Raw genomic sequence first — 23,384 nt, forward strand, 5'->3', positions numbered from 1 at the left:
GTGTCAGGGGAGTGGCTGGAGCTAAGATGGACTCTACTGTCCATCCTTGCCATTCCCCAGCACCTTCCTTTGCAGCCAGGGCAGTGAGCGTGCCGTGGTTGTGAGCTTTCCACCAGCATTTGGGTCAGCCATAAATGTAAGCCTTCATCTTGTCATCTCTATAATTAATCTGAAAAACTATTAAATGGCACCTGACCAAGCAACAATTGCTGAGGGTCTACATCTGTTCCCAGTCGCTGATGTCTCCCATTAAAACTTGGCACACAGACGGACCTCTAAGCATAGTTGTTAATGCAGGTAGTTAATCTAAACTGAGCCTTATTAATTCTTTATAATACATATTTTTAATTGAAATCCTACATCATTGTTGACTGCTTTGGAAAAGCCCAAATGTGCTGCACGGATGCTCCAGTTCCTATGGGCCAGACCTTTCCTTCTGCCCAAGGAGTTTCTCTGGCAGGGTCTGTGTTGTACCACGCAGCAGCCACTGTGCTGTAGCTGTATTTCTCCCTTCTCAGAGTACAAAGTGTCTCTGCACATTGCTCCAGCTCTTCAGAACACCTCAGCCTCCCTGCAGCTGACTATCTGTTCAAAAATTAACACATTTCTTTCAATGAGAGCCACGATGCTGCTGTTCTTAGAGTGCTGGAAGGGCAGAAATGCAAAGTGCTGTCCTCAGACTAAGCATGGAATCCAGCAAAGGGCAGAGGCCACACTTAAGAATAATGCACAATGATCGTGTGAGGTGAAACAAGTTTGGCTGGAGTGTCAAAGACAAAACATGAGCGAGTTACAGCCCTCAATTTGTTCCCCCAGTCTGTGCATCAGCAGAGGTAATCCCTCTCTGGATATTAGTGGCAATAGATTTTTTGCTGTGGTATTTAATGAATAACGATATATTATATTAAGTGGTATCTAGTCTGATGTGATGATATAATTTGGGGGGAAGGACTATGTGGACACAGGGTGACATCTTGCCCAATAGCAGTGCCTCAGAGAAGCTGTCAGGGTTGATGCAAGGTGGCTGCAGGGTGAAAGGTGTCCACAGCTTCCTGCTGGTGTGGCCACATCTGTGTCCTCTCTCTGAGTCCCTCCTCACTCGTGAGGGTGATGCAATGGGATACATGGGTGGATGCAGGCTCTATGCCAGGGCTTAGAGACTCAATCACAAGTGGGTTTTTGTGGATCAAGATGTGCCACAGTTTTTGCCCTTTGCTTTGGTCAGTTTTGCTGGAAAAGCTCCAGAGCATTCCAGAAAGCAGTGTGGCAATATGATAGAATTGAATCAGGCTTAATTATTTCCCTGCTGTCCATTGCCTAGCAACGTCCAGCTTGACATCTGCCTGTGAATGCAATGTGTAAGTTAAGTGGGATCACGCTCAGACGGAAGCCCTACTACTCAAACCAGATCACTCCACTAATCATTGCTGTAATTCATCTCACGGCTCTTAGGCAGCAGCCAGGTACCTGATTTCCATAAACATGCAGCACTCTCCTCCCTGGCTTTTTCCTGGCAGGGAAGCTGTGTGACGTTGTGCTGGGCTCCATCCAGCATGCTGACACCCGATAGTATGGCATAGGGTTTCCAAGTGACAAACCCGGGCACCATGGCAAGCTCCAGCCTTGTCACTATCTGCCTCTACGCAACCGGTCTCTGCTTATCTGGTTCCTTATCGACACTGGGTCAAGTGCTGTGCTCATTGAGCATACAAGCAGTGAACTGAGAGTGCTTGGGTGAGATCTGAACGTGTCCAGAGTAGATACAGAGTGGAGAACTTGTTACACCCATCTGGAAGGCTGATGAAGAAGGTGAGGAAAGGGGCGAGCAAAATGCTGCTACTTGTGTTGCCTGAGCCTGCTGGGGTGGAGGCAGCTGCCTTATCTGGGTGTGCACAGCTGGTGTCTGAGCATCCCAGGGAGCCAGGAGCTGGTGTGTGTGGCAAGGGACTGAGCTGCAGCACGGGGTGCTCGGATGCAGACCTGGTTCCTCTCCACCCCAGGGGACGGTTGATGCTGAAGATATCTGTGTGTTGACATGAATGCGTTCAGCTTCTGCATCATGCAGTTAGCAGCTGAAGATCCCAGCAGGACTCCTAGTGGAGGACGGAGGTGGATCTGTGAGCCCAGCTGCAAGGATACAGCACATGCAATAAGCTGGTATGGCTTCATTTGTGCTGGACATAAAGGATACAGCACATGCAATTAGCTGGCATGGCTTCATTTGGGCTGGACATAAAGGATACAGCACATGCAATTAGCTGGCATGGCTTCATTTGGGCTGGACATAAAGGATACAGCACATGCAATTAGCTGGCATGTCTTCATTTGGGCTGGACATAAAGGATACAGCACATGCAATTAGCTGGCATGGCTTCATTTGGGCTGGACATAAAGCTGAGGTCTCAGCTGTGCCCTATATGAGCACCTCAGCTCCCCATGGGCTGTGTGTTTGCTCTGCTCCTCACCTGCTGGAATGGAGGGAGGCAGGGCTCAGCCTACTTCCACAACGAGTGCATGGCACCTGGGGTTGCAATGGCACCACACTGACAGCAGCCCTATCCATACGACTCTTGAATTTTCCACGTTACCAGTGAATCACGCAGGGCGGAAACGTGAAATCGCATTTCTCTGCCGCCTCGAAAACACGAGGTTTATCATCGTTGAGATCCTACTGGTGCCTCCAGCACAGGCCGAGGGCAGCAGCGGAGCCTGGCGGTGCGGTCCATGGTGCTGCGGGGCAGGGCACGGCGCTGCTTTAAGGCGAAGGCAGGAAGATGCTGCGCGGCGCAGTGCGCGCTGATAGGCGGAGTGCGGCGCCCAGATTCGCTCCACCTCCACTGCCGCATCGCCCCTCCGACGGCGACCCCCCGCCGCCCGCCCACCGTCTGCCGGGCTCCTCCCTCGATTGGATGCGGTCGCAGCCCCCCGCTCCTCCCCATTGGCCGGCGGCGGCCGCTATGCGGGCGGGTTGGCGGTGCGGGGTCCCGCCCCGACGCTCCATTGGTGGCCGCGGTGCCCCGACGCTCCGCGGTGGCGGCGGCCGGTCCCGCTGCGCCGCGCCCGGCATGGCGGCTCCCGCTGCACCCAGCACGGGGGCCGCGGCCGGCGGCACAACGGGCAGGGCACGAGGCGGCAGGGTGAGCAGGGGGCGGCGGGACTGCGGGGTGGGTGGGTGGGTGGGGTGGGGGGATAAGGCCTCGCGTGGGCCCGATTGGGAGTGCCCCCCCCTTACCATGCCCTCCCCTTACCGTGCCTTCTTTCCGCAGGTCGCGTAGCAGAGCGGCTCCGGTGCGAAGATGGGACTGCTGGTGTTCATGCGCAACCTGCTGCTCGCCCTCTGCCTCTTCCTGGTGCTGGGCTTTCTCTATTACTCCGCCTGGAAGCTGCACCTCCTCCGCTGGGAGGACTCCAGTAAGTAGGGGCTGCACTGAGCCCTGTCCCGGCGGCTGAGGAGCTGTCGGTGCGTTTAAGGGTTGGAGATGGTGGTTGCCTTTATGGCTTTGCTCTTGTTAGCGGCTGCTAGAGCACGCTGTGTGTGTGTAGCGTTACAGCTGTCAGCTCTTCGGGCAGTCTGCTTTAGTTTCCGATTCCTAACCCCCACAATGAAAGAGTTTACACGCTGAGGCTTTTGTTCCCTCACCCCTTGCAGTTTCACCACCCGCTCTGCACAGCCAATGTCAAAGCCAAGGTTTTTTCCCCCCGGTGGATTTTGGTTTCCTTTTCTGACCCGACACGCTGCCCATCTCTCCATCTCGCTTTGTCCTTCAGAAATCCTCATCTTCCATTTATCTGCTGTGCTGTTCTCTGCCAGCTCTCTGTCATCTCAAACAACATCCCTCTGAAGTCCAAAGAAACATTTGACCTCGCCCAGTGCATTCTGAGGATTGTAACGGTGCAGCAGTGCCATGGGAGGCTCTAATAGCAATATGATGTAGATTGGGCTGAGCTTTGATTGCTCCGTTACTGCTTTTATTTTTGCTCGTGTTGATTGCTTTCTTGTTTGCACGTGAGACCATCTATTGGAAATGGCAAAAGCAGGGAACAGCTCCTTCTTCTCCCCTCCCACCCTCTATCTGGTCTGTCCCTTGGGGTGTTTCAGGCCCCTCACTGTCCACCGTTGCTCCCTGCTTCAGGCCTTAGAAACACACAGCAATGTTGTTTGTGTATCTGACGAAGCCATCGGTCCAATTCTGTCTGTGCTGTGGTGTGTTGGTGCATGTGCTGCTGGAGGTTCCTACGGCAACGCCTGTCAAATTTGACCCTGTCTTTCTATCTGCACACCCCTTATCTTTTGTTATGTGCAGCAGGAAGTTTAGTGTGGTGACAGGCGATGGCTCAGAGGTTCTGTCTGTACTGATGCAATGACTTTAATGTCAGGACCGCTGAAGTGACTTGTACTAGAGTGGGTATAAGAAGACAGTTTATAGGAGGAGACAGAAATCTTTCTGGACCTAAAAGTTGTTCTTTTCAGGTGTGTGCTGCAGGGTGGGCTTCATTGCTTTGCTGTTAGCCTATAAACCAGCACTTTGTCAGTGATATATAGAAAATCCTTCACAAGTGGGAATAAGAATAGAAAGTAGTTAAGGGAACAGCTCTGCTGACTTACAGTGCCTGCTGTCCTTTGCTCCTCTCACAGCGTCAGAAATCGTGTTGAGACTTCCCAAAAACAAACAGCCAGAGATGAAAACCAAACAGAACCCAAGGCAAAGAAACAACAGAAGCATACACCGAAAAGCCCTTCAGGCCACAGCCTCAAAATGAACTTTGTTAAGCGTGGAGGAGGAGCTGTGTGCTTACATGCTGTGTGCCAGGCTGCCGTGGTGGGATCTGAATTCCTTCAGGTTCCGCCTGTTTGGATGTGTGGCTGTAGCTCTATGTCTGACTTGTTGTTCTAAGCTTTCCTGGGGCTTTGGTGGTCATTTTGCCTTGTGATACAGTGTTGTAGGTCTGTAGGCAAAGGTGGATTGCTGGAAACAAGACTTCGAGCAGCGTGTGCTGAGTGCTGTGGCAGCTCTCAGGTCCTGCTTTCAGGAGCTCCAGGATGTGATGCCACACATGTGATCTGTTAGGGGTGCATCTGCTTTCTTCCACTCTTCTGTGTGTAATTAAAACATCTTATTTATCCTTTAATTATACATTTGAGGAACACAGGCAGACCTAAAATCCCGCGTTGGGAGCCTCGATGTGTAGGGTTAATACTAACCTCCTGTAAATAAGCATTCGGGAGTTAACAAATGACTGAACTGAGGTTGCTCGTTTAGCCGTGGTGAGGCCTCCTGGAGCTGATGGAACGCGATATGATGTATAAAGTTGCATTTACATTTCCTTTTTTCTAAGGGGACCTTGCCTAATCAGCACACAGGACAGTTGCTGCCTGATAGCTGCTGTGCTTTAATTTCCCAGTAATTCAAGCTGTGACCTTGTGTATGTCTTCATGATTGATACAACAGCGATGGCCTAAAGGCTAACCCTAAGTTAGCAGTGTTACTTTTCAGGTGTTGAATAATCACAGAGTATTGATTTTTATGTCCTTAAATTCTGTTTTTTTCCCCGTGATCGGTGTCTTCATTGGGTGTAGCAGTGACTCCCTACCTGCAGTGATCACATTTGCCTTCTCTCTGCCCCATTCTTTGTGCTGGTGAAGGTACGAAGCTGATCCTGACAGCTGACACCTCGGCATCTCTTCAGAGCCTGGATTTAATGAACTTGACCCCTGCATTTAATATCTAATGAGTATTGAATTTGTTGTAGGGTACAGGGAAAAACGATCTGTCTGCTGCTTTGCTGCTTGTCTGGTTTGTCTCTGTAATGTTTTAGAAAATGCTTGTGTGGAGCTGTTATGCATGAGGTTGATAACTGTAAGAAAGGTAGTCACGTTAAGGCGTTGTTTGTGTATTTAGCTGCTGGAGTAAAGGAAAAGTTAAAGTGTGGTGGTTGTTGCTTCCTGACACCTCCGTGAAGGAAAGCTTTGTTTCTGAATGGATGGAAGGATGCCCACCGGTGTTTCTTGTACCTTCTCCACTGAACTTCAGATCTGTCCTCTCTGAGCGCTGTCTTGCTGGGTTTTGAGAGATTGCTCTCCTTGTGGTGTGACACTACACTGTGCTGCTGTACAAAGGGGAGTAGAAAATAATTAATTCCCTAAGGCTTATCTTTCCCGTAACAGGAATAGATTGAATTGAGCTAATGTGAGCTAATTAAGGTTGAATTAAGTTCAGCTGCATCTGCCATTGAAGACGAACTTCCCGTGACTGCTGCTGCTGCTCTTTCTCCTTGCAGGAAGTATCACGCTGGGCTGTTCCTCCTCAAGCCTTTCTTTTGTTGTGTTTGTTACCTTTTCTTTTCCCTTCTGCAGCTTTGCTCTGGTGGCAGTGATAAAAGAGAAACACCTTCCTTGCTTGTTCTTCCCAAGCAGGCAGGAATGACAAAAGCCACAGCTGTCTGATTAAAGGTGTTGAGTTGCATGGAAATGTGCTAACGCGTGGCAATCATGCTGTGTTGTGGATACAAGGAAAGAAGCTTGATATTGGGGTCAGCTGTCCTGTGTGTTTCAGAAGGACCTTGCAGCAGCAGCAGCAGGTAATGATGGCTCTGTTCATTGTGTGGGATGCCAGGGGATTTTTACCCAATAACAGGAGTGATATGAGCAGGATTTAGAGGTCTGAGATGTGCACCACAGCTGCTTCCCTAAGAGCTCTCTGTCCTGTCCTTCCTACTACTTGGGTGTGTTTGGCTCTGAGGAAGAAGGAATGTGATAGCAGTGCAATGGAGAAGAATGCCATGCATGGGAAGTGCCCCAGTATCCCTGGATAGTAGGATGGGAGATGGATTCTTGCTGCCAGTGCCTCAGGAGTTATTATATCTGCGTGGAGGAGTGCATTTGTACCCATAACTGTGAAGGACAGAGTAGGCTTGTGTTAATGTTTAATACTGGTATTTGTTACTTAACCCTCTGCGTGTAGAGCTGATTTTGCAACTTAAAAGTGAGGGTGTTCAAAGGGAGGAGTGATTCCTTTACTAATGCCCTGCTGATATGGGAATCTTGGACTCGTTCCCCCAAGGCAGCATTTGTCTTTTTTCTTTGTTTTGGCCTCTTGAAATACTAGAATGTATTTGGAGCAGGGATAGTGACACAGATTTCCTCTGTTCTATTTGTATCTACGTTAGCTTTGAATCAATTGAAAAATACACACCCTACTTTAGGCACTGCAGTCAAAACTGAAGTTGATACGGTTTGGAAGCGTAGATTGGGAGCTTTCACTTTGGATGTGGCTTTTGAAACATCCCCAGGTATTTTCTATCAGCATCTGCGTAACAAAACCAAGTCACCTCTCTGTCATCTGTTGCTCGGTGTTGTTTTCAATGCTAATTTTGGAAAGGCAACTGGGAAGAGATTTTTCTGAAGGTATTTCAGGACCCTCATCCTTTTTTTTCTCTCTCTTTTTTTTAATGTCTGTTTCTATGGGAACTGAAGAGACATAAACAGGCAGAACTGACTCACTTCTGCTTGCAGGTTTTTCTTCTGCTTGCATTTCCATGGAGACCAGGCTCAGCAAATAAGGTTAAATTAATGAAAAGCAATCAAACCTGTCTATGTGATTTCCCCCTTCAAAATGAAATGGTATTTTTGTCAATTCTTGAAGTGTGTGGAAGAAATTGATCTTGTTAGGAGGGTTTGGACTGTGCATGCTCTTTCTCACACAGTTGAAGCCTTGCAGTACATGTGATGGTATGCGGTGTGGGTACAATTGTAGATGGAGTTACAGGCATTGCTGCCTGTTCTGTGTAAGGGAGTGTGTCCTGCATACTCTGACATATGACCTCTTCCCATCCTGTTCTTTAAAGACAAATGAAAAGGTGTTCAGCTGCTGTGTGAGCAGCCACAGAGACAAACTCATGCCCTTTGTGTCTTGGGGTGTGCAATAGCCTTGTGCTCAGACCTTCGGCTATGAGATTACTGTGCTGCTCGCCTCTACCAGAAGAGGGAAATGCAGAGTGCTCCTACAAAAATAGCATTTCAGGGCCAACTCAGCTTGGTGCTGAGAGCATAAATCTCTGATGAGAGTGGCTGGAGCTAAGCTGGCTGGATTTATAGTTAGGTGCATGAGAGAGCATGTCCTTTTCTAGCATAGAATTACAGCGCACTGGTATCCATATTGTGAGGGGTGACAGACTGATGGTGATCTGATTTCAGTTGTTCTCTATGGCCTTAGCCATATGGGTGAGTTTGCTTCTTTAACAGTAGATCTTGTTGCTGCTCCGCAGGCTGAAAAACCTGATAGTTGTTTGTGGGCATTAAATTTGTGGCATTTTTCCTTTTAAAGTTTTTAGATGGTGTTTTGCAACCGTGTGAGCTTTCTGCAACAGCTGCTTTAAGCCCTGTTTCCTTTGCTCAGCTCTTGTGTAGTCTGTGCTAGTGCTGTGCTTCACCAGAACTGGTAACGAGTGGTTGGAAAGCTCATAAATGGATCCAGCTACAGATTTAAGGAACCTCTTTGCTGTTTTTCAGATGCTTTAGGGATTTGAGTATCACAATGATGACTTTTGGGAATAAGAGTTCAAAATAGGAAGTAATATTATCGTGGCAACAGCAAATATTAAAAACAATGGTGTAAAAATAGATGTTGAGACAAGATGCCAGTAGAATACCTTAACTTTTCTAAGAAGTCTGTCCTGTTGGACTGAATTGTTCTACTTGCGACCAGCCTGAGACTGGAAATCTCTGAGTGCTGTTCTGGTGGCTGGTTCTCTTATCTGGGCAGAGCACTGGAAAATAGATTTAATACCCGGAAATTGCTATCGGTGTTCAGGTTACTCTGTCCTCCCTGGTAAGTTGCCAGAACAGGGAGCACAGCTGAATTTGAATTCCCAGAGGTCAGGAAGCGCAGCTGTGGTGGTATCTGTGTGTGACTGCAGGTGAGTGCTCTCAGTGCCCCCTGGTGAAACACCTGACAGTGTCCAACTGTGCTGTTCTGGGGACCTTGCTCTGTCTCTGCAACATTGCTGTGCAGAACTGCTGGGGCAGCTCCTGAGGCTCTGGGATCACAGGGGCAGGCATGGGGACCAGCACAGCACCATGAGCCCCCCATGAGCTGAGCAGTGGCATTGCTGTGCCTGTACTCAGGGCTTGTAAGGGGCTGCGCTTGATGCCAGCCAGGAGCTGAAGTTGCACCCTTACAATTCTCTGGATGTCAAAGTCAGCAAGTGCTCATATTCTGTGAGGCACAATGCAGTGAAAGCACTTCACCTCTTAGCAAATGCTCTGCAGCTGGGTGCTTTCAGAGGTGAAAGGACTCATTCATACCAGCTGCCTGCCAGCCCCTTGGCACCGGGTTCAGCTGGAACAGTGCCTCCCTGTGAAGGCCACGTCAGCCGTGCTGTTGAGCTGCTCCTGCCTTTCCTCTGTCTCCTCTCTGCTTATTCCAGTGACACACAGATCGTTGCCGTGGCTGTTGAGCCCTAAGGTATTACTGGTCTCACTGGGAGCTCCACCACGGCATTCATTTGGTAGAATAGATCTCTGTCTGCTGTAATGTGGGCATGCTGGCTTTGAGCATCCTTCATGCTCATCTGAATTCTGCTTCACGCCCTATCTGCTGACGTTATTGGTGCGATAGCTTCTGGCACAAAGGGGTTCATAGTGGATTGTCTGGAGTGGGACAAGCTGTCCCTGCTGTGGTCTTCTGTCCATCATGGCCTCAGGACTGATCCTGACTCTGTAGCAGTGAGGCAAGTTTTGGAAAAGCAGTTTTTCCTCGATGGTTGCCTTATACCCAAGGTGCTTTTGTTCCTGTTACAGGTTGTTCTTCTGACATAAACTGCTTGTGTCATAGCAGCCTCAGGCTGAGGCAGTGATCTGGGCAGACCTGGACATGGCTGGCAAGAGCAGCACAGCCAGACCACATTCAGTTCTTAATGCAGTGAATAACCATACCCTGGATAATCCCAGACACATACATTGGAGTGTATGAATTTAGCTATTCTTTCTCTGCTTTTAACTTCTTTCAGGTGATGCTGGGGTCACTCCTACTTTAATTCACTCCTGTGACAGTATGTTCTTTTGATCTTAGCATTCCTCTGGCTTTCCAGTATTAGGAACATGGATTGAATCTAAGGTCCATCCGAACTGGGTCAGTATCCAGTTAAGTCCTGGAGTCAGCAGAGTTAACACAGTGTGGCTATAGAATGCTTTATTAGAAGGAGTGAAAACGCAATGGCACAGAAATCAATTCATGTTGAATTTCTCAGGCAGGTAAGTAGCTGATGGCTTCCTATGTACTAAGGCTAAGCATGAAGCTAATGACACATTAATGATGTGTTAGTGCAGTTTCATTTTCTTTTTTAAATCTTGGTCAGAAGTGAATCAAATTCACCACAGCAGTAATACTACACAAGTATTGTTGTTCTATCATGTTGCGTCTGGAGATATGAATCAAAAAGATGCACTGAGCCATGTTTCTTAGGATGAAGGGCAGTAGCCTAAATAAACTTGACTCAAGAAGGCGGGGGGAGGTGAAATTATTCCATGTCACACAGCAGCTCAAGGGCACAGCTATGAATAGAATAAAGGTCTCCAGGCTCCTGATCCAGCATCCATTTAGCCAAAGGAAGCTCGTTTCCCTGTAATGCACATTCTTCTTCTGCTAGATGCAGGAGAACAGTAATGTGCTGAAGCTGCTGGCTCAGGGCTGAGCTTTCTGCTGATATTTGTAAAAGCACAGCAGTGTTTTCAAGTACAGTGTCAGTGACGCAGCTGGTGAGGGGATAGTTTGCATGGGCAGTGCTGGTGGCTGGGTGTGAGCCCTGTAATTAGGGGATGATGCAGCTGGCATTACTTGCTTGTAGAAGCTGTTTAAGATGTGCAAGTGCCTGAGCAGCTGTGAGTGCTGCCATGGGGTTATTCAGCCTTCAGGTGCGCCACATCAAAGGCACTACACTTGCTGCTTTCTAGCTGCATTAATCTACCTTCCTCTATTTAAAGGTTGTGGTCCTTTATAATGGAAAAATGTAATTTTTGCTCTCCATACTCAAACATGGAACTTGGGAAATAATGGAGCAGTTTGGGTCGCTTCAAGCATAGCAGTCGCTGGTGCTCTAAGTATAATTAGAAATCTAATTACTGTGAATTTAGCTGCTAAGGCTTTCCTGCCTTCTGAGACTTGTCCCACACGTTTCTGTCACGTTTTAAATAGAGCGTAGGCTCTTCCCCATTGTGCTGCTGGGAAGGTAGTGATGCTGCTTTTGGCTGGTGCTGTTGCTGCTTAGAAGTGTCTGCTTAGAAGCACTTTATCTGAGCATTGGAAAAACTTATATCATTTTTAAATATGATTTGTTACAACCTTAATTTCTATGTATTTCAGAGCTGTTGTGTTCAGGTCCAGTGCTTTATTAGAAGCAGAATCGTGACTTAATGCAGTGTAAAGAGTGCAGGTTGAATTGCTGTTAAAGAACTGCTAATTCTGAATGGATTTCCTCAATTGATTTTGTATTCAGGGATGATTCAGACGTGGTTCGAATACTTCCAAACCTTTGAAACAGGGGTTTGCAGGCTGAGAAACAGGCTCTGTTGGTGCTTAGGAAAAGATGAGAGCTTCGGCACAATGTAACGTTGCTTCTCTTTGCTGCAACAAACTAACAGGGTTAGTTTTACAGTTACAGTGCATTGTATCTGTGAGCAGAGACCTCCTGGCATGTGAATACTCGGAGTTAGTCAGAGTTGTGATTCAAATGCTTCATTAAGTGGGTTTAAAATAGAGAAAAGGAGTATTGGGGTTTTCCTGCCCAATCCCTCCCCATCAGCTCGGGTTGGTGTGCCTGCAGCTGTCAGCTCTGCTATCCCCATCATTTCTCCCTGTACGAGCAGTTCTTTGGCTGGCGTTTTACACTTGTCTGTTCCCATAAGCGAGGATGTTTAAAAAGGCACATTGTGTCTCGGCCTCAGGAGCATGCGATTCTGTGATCTTTGTCTGGGGAGTTGTGATTACTGCTTCAATTTCAGATCCGATTTTGTTGTTGGTAGGCACTTTAATCTTTCAAAGACTAAATAACGTGATAGCAGAGGTAATACAAATTGAATTCAGGACGTGTGGTGGTGGAACGCCTTCTGCTGAGCCTATGGTTAGTCAGGTCCTCCTCTGGCTCATGCCCAGGTTTGCTGGGAAACTCGTTCATGTCGTGGATGGGAATAGGAAAGTGATTTGGTGAGAAGATACAGGAGCTGCCTTTCTCCTCCCAGTCCAGCTCTTTAGGAAATGTCATCTTCAATCCATACCAGCACCACTTAAAAGGTGTGCGGTCGGGCTGGGGGCCGTGGGCTCTGTGATGTGCGGTTGTGGCAGGGACCACTTGAGGGCAGCAGTTGTCTTCTGCTCGACCCTCAGTGAATCCCTGTGCTGTCTGAAGCTATTGCAGATGGAGAGAATGCGACTTCAAACAAAGAAAATTGCAGCATTTTTCTTTCTTTCGCAGTTATCAAGTGGCTGCTGGCCATCCCCTGGGTAAACCTCAGTACATCCTACATTAAAAACAAAACAAACCTATCTCAATCCAGAAGTGGTCTGAACCTCTTAAGTTGGCCTAGGTGACATTTAAAAGTCTCTTCTTACTCAAAGGATTCTGTGGTTCTAAACTGTAACTTGTGGTGACTGTCACCTTCTTCCCCTGAAGGGCTCAGAGGATGAGGTGGACACTGAAAATGTTTTCCACTTGTCTGCTTTTATCCCTGCAGATGTAGTTATATAGAAAGCAAAGTCCCAAAGGCCGTGTGAGAAATACAGTATTCCAAGATAATCGGGGCTTTATCTTCAAGTTCCAGAGCTCAGGAATTAGAAAGTTGGGGAAGAAAGGCAGTGGAAGTGCAACACTAGTAATTTAGTCTCCAAGTCCTTGACAAGCAGCTATTTAGTGAGCTTGGAATAACAAAGAACTATTTGGAAAAAGGGTGGGTATTGCAGACTGTTGTGTGATCAGATGTCAAGGACTGGTGTGAATATGATGGCTGCGAGGAAAGCGTGCATGCGATAACTGCTTCCCTCTGCAGGAGATAGTGCTACTGGAAATAGCTGGGTTGGGTGCGTACGCTGCTGCATTGTGCTCCTTTCACTGCTGCCAGCTGTTCATGGCAGGTGCGTCTGCATTATGACCAACCGTGGGGATGTTTGGAGTGCTGAACACAAGTTTGCTCTTTACTGAAGTGACTTTGAGTTTGGGTTTGCAGCCCGCTCCAGAGGGAGAGATGAGCGATTGCATTGTGTTGCATCCAGGAAAACGAGCACCTTCAAGGCTTCCCTTCTATATTTGTGTTTGGTTTTTCCAATCCCTTTGAGTTTTTCTGTTGATTCTTCAGTAGAATCCAGCAGATTCTTCAGACTCTGATAGAATAAAGTCCATCTTTCTGCTCTTCTTTCTTCATCCTTCCAGTTCCAGGGTTCCCCATGCAGTGCAGCTGTTATTCTCCAGCTAATTTTGGGGTAGTTTATTGCCTTTATTCATCCACTTTTTGAGTCCGTTTAGTCAACTGCTCATGACTGTCCCTGTTTGCAGTGATCTCACTGATAGGAGTGGTTGTCTCTTTTTTACAGCAGCTGTTTATTGGCCTTTGAATGTCGGATTTCTAAAGCATGCCAGCTTATGATCCATACAAACACCAAAATCTTTCAGTAAGAGCTGAGATTGCAATATTTTTCCTCTTCTAAGCTGGTTTCTCTTAAAAGAACTTCTATCAGTTCCTCAGCATATGCTTTATAAAACATTTTAATTTAAAAAAAAAAATCCTTGCATTCCCTTTTTCCATATCCAGTGGGAGCAGTCAGGATGAATGTTTCCAGAAGGCTTCGTTTTGCATTGATTGCTGTGTGGTTCCTTTCCTACGTCCTGTGCAGTGTGAAGCCTCGTCTCTGGAACATCTGCCTGCTCCCATAAAACATTAGGGGGAACATGGCTATATGTTATTGTTCAGTGTATAAATTCCATGCAGTTGCATGTTGGATGCTGTATTCTTGGACAGGATTATGATCATATGCAGGTTTACATATATCAGAAGTTTCATTTAGAAGACAGGAGCAAATCCAAACCCATTGCTTTTAATTTCTCTCTTCTCCCATGATGCTTTCCAACCAGGCAATGATTTTGGATTTACTTAGAGGGCAGTCATGGAATCACACAATATCCTGAGTTGGAAAGGACCTGCAACAGTCTTGAAAGTGCCAAAGGTCTCTGGGTGAATGCAGGGTGATTGTACCATGGAGAGAATGGAGTTCAGTTGCTGTGGTTGTAACCATCATGCAGGACTGAATAGAAAAAGATGTGACTTTTGCTACACAGCATTTATTGCTGTTCTGATGTTAAAATGAAAGTCGAGGTCTTGAGCAGCCAATCTGTTTAACTGATAAACCTTCATTGATTTTAATATTTCTGCTGTGTTTTTCTTTTCCTGGTTCTGTAGCTTATAGCCCAGCTATCTTGCCTCACTGGGATTAGCAACACACAGGAGTGAGAGTAAGAACTGCAAGGTGTTTTTCTTTCCTGTTGTATAACAATTTAGTTACCGTCTGAGATACTCGAGTAAATATTTAACTTGTAAGCTGATTGTCCTGTTTTGTTTTTCTGTGGATTAATGTTTTTTACTTCTGCCAATATTTGTTTTCCTGGTTATCTTATCTTAAGTATTGCTGCTCATTTTAAAAGCTGTGTATTTCAATAATGGCCACTCAAAATATTTTCCTCTATAGGAAATTGTAGAAAATAGCCTTGGGAAGAACTGCAGAAAGTCTTTCTCCTGGCCTATAGAAATAATATTTTTAACACAATTTCATGCCAGCATATGCCAGAAGTACTCTATAAAACGTGATTGAAACTTGGACAATCTATCCCAGTGCTTAATTATTCTTCCCTGTAGACAGATTTTTCCTGATGTCTGCCCTAAATCATTTTGACTGCAGTCAAGTCAGTGGAAAGCTTTCGTGAATATCCTCCTCTTCTCAGCATGTCTTTACATGTTCTAGGCTGGTAGGCTTTTGGTCTCTGTTTTCTTACATTTTCTAGACTCATTCTCGTTGCTTTTCTTCAGTCCTTGCAAGTTGCAAATATGTTTCTTGGAGCATGGCACTGTGTTAGAGTATTGCTTTTGGAAGTCTTATCTGTTTGAGTGGAGTCTGTGGCTCACAGCTATAACCTTGTTCACGCTTTTCAGTGCAAATACATTGGGGTTTCAGTCTTGTGGTGCTGATTCGGATCAATTTGTCATTTTCTGTAACTCATTATAAACACCACTATAACCCACACTGCGCCTACTTGCCAAGATTCAAATATTTGTATGGTTGCCCTGTTGCTGTTGCCCTGGGATGTATTCAAATGTGGTTCTGCTCCAATGGAAGGACGTGAAACCATTTTGACGTATTTGGGAGGGAAAGCCAACCTGCTAGCCTCAGGGTTGTGGTTGTTAGTTATCACATTCCAAACAAAAGACAAATATGAGCTTTTCAGACAGGATTAATTCATAGGATAGGTTCTTGATATGTAATTTTAGCTGTCTAGGGTAGGATTAAGAGCTCTGATAAATTACCTCTGAGTAATGGCACAGAGTCCTTCTCAGGTGCCTTGGTCTGCCCTTGCCCTGGTTGGGTTTGTTGCAGGAATCCTGTACCATACTCTGGTAATGCTATTGCTGCATGCTCCATAATTCAAAGGGAAGCAGAGGAGTCCCCAGATCAACTCACGAAGGTCGTGAGGAGCTTTAGGGTCCAGCTTTAAAGGTCTCATAGTGTATGGAGGGTCATAGCTGCTGAAGTTCATGGCTAGCCTTGAAGCCCCACTTAAAGCAGTATTCTGTGAGTGATCCAGAAGATATTGCTGTGGTGCTGACTGACTCTGGGCTTCTGAAGAAGATGGTGTTCAATTTTTCAGTATTTATTATTATTTTTAAGGGTAAAAATGTTGCTTTGCCAACCACAGTAAAAGGTCTGGGGAAAAGAACTAAACGAGCATCATAACCAACCACAAATCTGATTCTGTAGTGTAAAGAAACCAACAGACTTCGAAGTTCTTCCCAGGAAGCTAAATAGCTGTTAGAGCTATGTGGGTGTTCTTGGTGGCTGTTCCTGCATTGGGTATCTGTGATAGTCAGAGCTGGGCTTCATCTTTTGCTATTTGACTTCATAACAGTAGAGGGTACTGTTGTTGTAAGATACAATTATTATTTATTTTCTCCAAATGTTGATATATGAGCACAGAGTTCGGATTGTTTTTTGTGCTCCCAATATATTGGTCATTGGAACAGTTGGTGTGTTACTGCACAGTCCTCTTTGGGTCACCTCTCTGTCTTCATCTCATCCACTTATGAATTTTCCAAGTGGTTTTGTGGACAATCCCTTATCTTTTTTAGGTCAGCATGAATGTTTTCTCATTTTTTGGAACACTTTTTCTGGCAACAAAGGAGCATTTTCTGATATAGGTTGCTTCTCCTTCAGTGCCACGCTCCTGATTTGTCCTAGATTGAAGCATTTGTTACCATGGACAGCTTTGCAGAGAGTTGTCCTCCTGGGCATGAGGAATAATGAGGGACAGGGCTGCAGTTATTCCATCTCTTTTGTTGAACAGCCTTACTGCAATCTTTCCTCTTCTGTTTTATTTGCCACATTCTTAGGCAGTCTCTGGCCCTCATTCACCATGGAGTTGTGTTTTATTTGAGTGTCGACAGGTGTGCAGTTATTTAAGACCCGCTTTTAAGGAATGTTTCTGCTTTGCCAGGGATCATTTGAGTTCTGTGGAAAGGACCTGAGCTTTCCAACACTGAGTTTCTGAGGGTATAGTTACATGGGATGTTGACTTTGGTGACAAACCTGCTGTAAGTAACTGCGTGGTTGCTTTTTTTTCCTGGGATATTCTTGGTGTTTTTGTCTCATACTTTTTCAGTGATCCGATTTATAGCCTCCACCCTGTGAGCAGTTGTCTTGGCACAGATGTGGTGGGGAGCTGCAGTGATGTGCTGGAATGCATCATGTGAGAATGGCCTTTATTTTGCTTTGTTACCAGAGTACTATATAAGTGCACCTTGAGGCTGGTCTTAATTTTGGATTGGAATTGGTAATGCTGATGGGAGTGAAACATCTTCAGTTTGGTCACAGCCATATACCGACTGTACCATAACTTAATTACGTTGCTGGGAATCTTAGTATGGGTTTATCTGTTGCTTTGCTGGTGAGGAATGCTGCTTTACATATCACGTTTTTCACTTGTCACAAGAGACCCCTTGTAGGTACAGATGTGCTCCCAGGTTTGTCAGCAGAGGGAGCTTAAATGAGTTTGTTTCTCAGAGTCATCCAATTGCAGTGTAATTTCATGGTGGAAGTCTGTATGTAGACAAGCTTGAAAGAAGTTTAATCCTAAACACTGGAAAATTGCTCACTTATTTGTTTTCATATACTTTTGTGTGTTTCTGGGATGGTAGGATTGTTTTTGGGGGGACTTGGCCTCTGCTTGGGAGTGGAAGACAGGAGAGAAATGTCTGGCAGGGGTTGGGCTAAGATGGAGAGGGAGTAGGTAGGAAGGTGTTGGTATGCTTCTGGGCTTTGGCTGTGGGAAACGCTGCTAGCACTGGTTATAAACAGGTTTTGAAACATCACTTATGCTCTTTGAGCTTCAGCCCTAGCCCTTGATTTTATGGCTTGCCTTCAGCGAGCGTTCTCAGTCCAACTGACGGCGTGGCAGGCAGTGTCGGCCAGCTGCAAGGCAGCAGGAGACCAAAGGGAACAGCCTCTGGCAGCTGGACCTGTCAGCCTTGGGGTGGCTTAAAGGAAGGGGCACACAGGGTGTGCTCAAGGCTGTTAGCTTGGAACAGGGTCTTCTGCGTTGTTTTAGGTTAATTACGCACTCTTCCTCTCAAGTAGTAAAGATGCACATGACTAAGATTCTCCCGATCCCCTGTGCTCAAGGCTAATGACCCCAGCTCTCAGCCTCCCCTCCCATGGCAGATGCTCCAATCCTGTAATCATCTTAGTTAACTGCAGTGTGCCCCATGCCTCTGGCAATGGGAAGCCCAGTGCTGGTCCCAGCTGGGGCTCTGAGGGATCCCCTTGAACAGCTGTGTGGCTCTGTCCTGCGCAGCCTGGGCTTTGCCATAGGGATGTGGTGATGGCTCGTGCTCCATGTGTTGTGTGCTAGGACCCCCAGCTCCTTATCTGCAAAGCTGATTCCCAGTGGGGTGCACCAGTCTATGCTGGTGCATGGGGTTATTCCTCCCAAGGAGCAGGGCTTTGAATTTCCCTTTGCTGAATTTCATGAGACTTCTGTCTGCTCGTTTCTCCAGGCCCTTTTTTCCTTTATTTATTTTGCCAGCAGATCTGCTGTGCATTTCATCAGCAGGTCCATACTTTCCTTACTCTTCCTTTTGTGGCTAAAATGCCTGTGAATGGGACTCTTCAAAGCAGGTTCCTGAGCAGGCTTAAGTCTTATTTAACTGATATTTACCAGTGTGTATGTTTGTAATGTGTGCTGGGGTTACTTGTGTTGTTGCTGATGCTGTTGGTCTCTGATTTTTACTGCTGTGTGCAAAACTTCCCTAGAAAAACCTCTATCTAGTTAGATAATATTTAACTGAGCCCTTTGCCAGACCCATTGCCATCCCTTATGGATTAGGATTTAAAGCCTGGCAATTGGGTTTAAATTTGCATAATATTGCCATGCAGCAAGTTGTGCTGAAGTCACAATGTAGCCCAAAGCATTCCTTTGTGGTAAAGCTATCCCTTGTGCATCCAGAATAAAAAAACTGGCTTAGAGGTTTTGCTGCACGTCTAGCCTAGGAATTATATAGCCTATTGTGTTCCTGCTGCTCCAAAATGTGTTCAATATCCACATGGTCATTAATAAGTTTTATGTAGCATGGGTGTGTCCAAGGCATAACAGGAGTCTGGCGAGGGATCCGGCTGCCTTTTCAGAAGTGATTTTTCTCAGTGGAGTCAGTCTGGTACCTTTCTTCACGTGCTGTCTTCTCACTCAGTTTCTTGCAGGCAGTGCTGGTGCTGGGTGGTATCTCAAGGGAATTCATGTACTGTTCTTCAGTGTTGGACCTCAGGCATTGCAGAATGACATTGCAGTTGACGTTCCTGGTCAGCACAGCTGGTGAAATGCTGGCAGAAATACTTGCCAAGTGATTTGAGAAGGCTCTGCTCGCTGTAAGTTACGGCCACCAAATTAGCTTAATTATAGCCAGCTGTGGGAAAGTGGCCTGCTGCAACTGATAAATCTCATTTCCTTCTCTTGCATGTCAGTGGGCCTGGAGCTGGTGATAACTGCCTGCTTGGATGCAGGGAGGATCTTAAGGTGGTTGCAGTTCTCTTCCAGATGTGCAATTTTGAAGTTGGCTTCTAATCCTGCTTTTGGCTCACGTTTCTCCATGTGGAGACCTTGGCCTCAGAACGCTGGGGTTTTGTGTCACGCTGAATAGCATCTATTATGGCTAGGTTGCCATTACTTGATTTGGTTTGGGAGAATTAACAGGCTTGTTTGTTTTATTATGGTTGAAAAAGAATGTCAAGGTTATCCAGACTGGGAGAGATGCTCTTTTGTTGAAGTTTTAAAATGTCATAAAACCAAGGAAAAAAAAAAAAAAAAGTTCCACCCCCCACACCTCAGCCCCAGACTTTACAAACCACCAGCTGAAGCCATGAGGGAATGTATTGTTTGTTTGCTCTGAGAGCTCAGCAATCCTTTGTATTTGGTGAGCTGGTGCTTCCAGCTTTGCAGTAGCCTGTATTTGTGGAGCGTCCTACTTGCTGCTCTTTCTCACTCCTATCATCTGTTCATTTGTGCAGGCAGTTTCAGTCAAACCTGTGGCCAAAATGTAGCCCATACAGATTGCTTGTCACACACTAAGAGGCTGCGCTCCATTTCTGACTGGATCCCAAACCTGCCAACGTGGGGCTGTAACTTTGCCACTTGAGTGAAGGTGTGGAGGGGAAACAGCTGCTTTAGAATGAAGCCAATAAAACGACTGCTGCCATTTATGAGGAGTTCTGCTCGTGAAGTAATCCAGGAATTGCTAAACTCTAAAATTTGTGAATCCCAACGAGCCCATGAAATCCTGGCTGGGAGCGGACGTCAGCAGGTGGCTGGAAATGCTGATAGGGAATGGGGAAGGCAGGTCTGCCTTGAGCATACAGGAGGTTTTCTTTGTGGAAACTGAGTTTGTGTCAGATGGAGTCGCAGCTGGCAGCAATCAGTCGTTGCAAGTTGCAGCTTTTTGGTGAGGTTGGCAGTTTCACATGCACTTTGTCAGAACCAATTGGTGTCTCAGCTCTGCTGGATGCCGAGTACTGTTCTAAAGCGAGCTACTCCTTTGCTTTGATAGATTGATTAAAGCAACCCATTGATCTAGGGTGTGGGATTTTGTTGTATGGGGTTTTTTGTTGTTGTTGTGGCTTTTGTTCTTTTGGTGGCATAGTATGCTCAGAGAGCTGTGGGTGCCCCATTCTGGAGCTTCCTGAAGCCAGATTGGATGGGACCTGAGCTGCCTGAACTAGTGGAGAGAAGCCAGCCCAAGGCTGGGGTTGGAATGGTTGGGCCCTTCCAACCTACCCCATTCTATGAGGTGATTCTTCCAGAGATGCTGGAAGTCCAATGGAAGTCCAGGTGGCCACCCTAGAGGGCAAGGTTAATAGCAGCATTTGAGGCTCACATTCTGAATTGTGGCACTTCTGATGATTCAGAGCTTAAAATTTCTCCTGCTTATTTGGGAGAGATGTGAAGAAAAATGTGCGAGCAGGTGTTTGACTTCACAAACTTGTAGAATCGAGTTAGGTGCTCAGAAGTTTAATTCCAGTGATCTTAGTCTGGAACCGATGTTTCTTACAGCTTAACCTTCTGGGTGAAATCTGTTTTCTCAGTGGGTTTTTCTGCCAAGTCTTAAATTAAAGGGACAAGTTGTATTTTTATATGCGGTGTGATAGGAAGAGCACTTTTCCTTTAGATAATCTCCAGCTGCATTGTCCAGGGACCCGTCGGTGTGATGATCAACTTCCTCTTGTGTGCTGCCGTTTGAATCACATCGCACTGTTCTGCTGTTTCTGCATGTGAAAATGACCTTCTGCTCGTCCGTCTCTGGGCTGTTATTGTTGTGTTTTGATGAAGCAAATAATTTCCTGAAATGCTTTAGTAATTAAAAAAAAAAAAAGTAGGAAATAATAGGAAGTGAAAATTTAGGTGTGCGGTTGTTCTGGTTCAGGACAGCACACAGCATTTGGGTACAGGTGTTGAATGCGCTGTGCAGATTGTGATTGTGGAGCTGCATAGTGAGAGAAGCCCAAGTCACCTGGGGTGCTTCTCAAAGTGTTTGGCTTTGGAAGAACACGTGTTCAATGTCTGTTTGTGTGTAGCAATTACCTATAAAGCAACTTACTGCGTCGGACCTATCAAACCCTATTAGCGTGTGCTTTGGAAACGGAATGGGTTTTAGGATTTGATGGGTCAGAAACCTCCTCCGATTTTGGAACCAAGTAGAAAAAAAAATCAATCCCTTCCTGCTTCCAAACTACCAAAAAAAAAAAAAGAAGTGGTAAAAAATGAATCCAACGTTTCTCTCTGTTCAGCATCACCTTTCATGTGGATAAATGGCTTGGTCTGAACTTGTAAGTTGAACGTTGCCCTTTTCTGGCAAAGATGCCTATAAAGAGCTCGTGTTCAGGAGTTGTTTTACACCCATACGCTTCTCCATCCTGTTGTGAGCAGACACGGGAGGTGAGAGGTGTCCCTGTAAAGCTGTCCATAGGAACCTGCTGGCAGTTCTGGCAGCGGGGCCAGATGTTGTCTGCTTTAAGGCTTCGGGAGGCTCTCAGCCACTGGCTCGCTATGCAAAGCAGTAGATCATTTTCAAACAAACTGAGGAATGCGAGTTTCCTGATGGAACTATTTATATTTCTGGAGCCCTGGTTATTGCTTTTGAGGAAGGAGAGGTTTCTGGGAGATAGCTTGGAAAAGCCAACACAGAATTTATCCATACCGGGAACGGGGAGGAAAAAACAATGTAAGTCTTCAGAAGACATTAAAACAAGAGCAGAGCATCGAAATAGTTGTTATCCTAATTGCCTTTGATGGCATGTAAGTATTTTTCTGTATGTAAAAAGGTGAGGATGTGCAACAGCCTTCCCAAGCTCTTTGATAGCCGTGTGGCTGTTCATCAGTGTCAGACACTGTCATTAGTACAATTAGACTGTGCTTTGAGGTTAAAACTCCATGTAAATAATGAATAGAAATAATTTACTCTTGTTCTGTATCTAGCGCTTATTGTTTTATATTTTCAGATATCAAAGGTACCAATGTATATGTAGACTGCACTATGAAAGCATAGAATTAACTTCCTTGTGCCAGTGTTGTGCAATAAGCTCCTAATCAACATATTTTAGTGCATTTAATTCTAGTTGGAGGCTGAATTTTTTTTTCTTATGGGCGAATCTCTGGGTAATTTGCTCATCTCATAGTTTCAAGCATGTAGTGAAGAGTAATTATACTTGAATGTCTTCCAGGGTTTTCTATGTGGATATTGTTCAATAGTCCAAAAGTTATGTGAAAATTATAGGTGTGAGCACTAAACAAGAAACCTGAAGGGAGCATACCATGTGAATTTTTCTAATGGTGGCCATAAATGAATACTAACTTAAAATTACTTTAAAAGGATACTTATTTTTCCAGCGGTGATGTTGTCATTTTTGGTTTACCTTTGTTTTCAGTCATTTTCTGCTGTAAAACATTTCAGCTGCTTAGCTGGTCTGTTACTGAAACATACATAATAGTTGGGTCCAGCAGTTGCACACAGGGAAATCTAAATGCCATTTCCCCTGTGCCTCTTGATACGTCCCTGATGTACCAATGTACCAGTTGGCTCTTAATTTTAATTACAGAGACGCTTTAAGTGTTGTTTTGTTCCTAAGATTATCCCAGAGAGACAAAAGTGAACCTGTTAAAATGAATACATGGAGGAATTAATGACTTGGAGATAATTAGATGGAGATGCATGTTCAGAAGAAGGTAAATATTCTGAACCTAAGAGAAGTGCACTTTGAATTTGAGTGTACAAGTGTTGTGATTTCTCAACTCCTAATAAAAATAGTGATTCACTGTGAGACAAAACACAGCTTTCCTTTGTGTTGCCCTGATTGAAGTCTGGTGCTATTAAGGATGCTGAAGAATACATTACCATGCTGAGCTGGGGCTGTGTTCTTGAAGCACATTCTCACACTTGGTCCTGTGTACTTCCACAGCTCCCAGTATCCATTTTCTGTCTTGCACACGCCTCATAAGCCTAGGAGAGGAAGTCTTAACTGTTCTGAAATTCGTTGCATGTTCTGCTATGGAATTTGGGTCTCTGAGTGACTTCTCAGTGCTACAGCAAATAC

General features: G+C 45.7%; 1 protein-coding gene across 7 annotated transcripts in view; it reads left to right on the forward strand.

The window, feature by feature from the left end:
- The window catches only part of ST3GAL3 (ST3 beta-galactoside alpha-2,3-sialyltransferase 3), a 138,748-nt gene that overhangs the window by 1,323 nt on the left and 114,041 nt on the right, over positions 1 to 23,384 (forward strand). For 4 of the 7 annotated variants that reach the window (XM_015870384.3, XM_015870386.3, XM_015870385.3 and 1 more), the window contains exons 1-2: positions 3,028 to 3,137; positions 3,267 to 3,411. In XM_015870384.3, the coding sequence (XP_015725870.2) occupies positions 3,297 to 3,411 (115 nt within the window). In that variant the 5' untranslated portion in view covers positions 3,028 to 3,137; positions 3,267 to 3,296. Of the gene's footprint in view, positions 1 to 2,591; positions 3,138 to 3,266; positions 3,412 to 23,384 lie in introns of those variants that run through there. The other 3 variants (XM_085512327.1, XM_085512329.1, XM_085512326.1) reach the window with 2 other exon arrangements.

Source organism: Coturnix japonica, chromosome 11 (assembly GCF_054131305.1).
Source record: "Coturnix japonica strain WE chromosome 11, WE-NBRP24, whole genome shotgun sequence".
Lineage (NCBI taxonomy): Eukaryota > Metazoa > Chordata > Aves > Galliformes > Phasianidae > Coturnix > Coturnix japonica.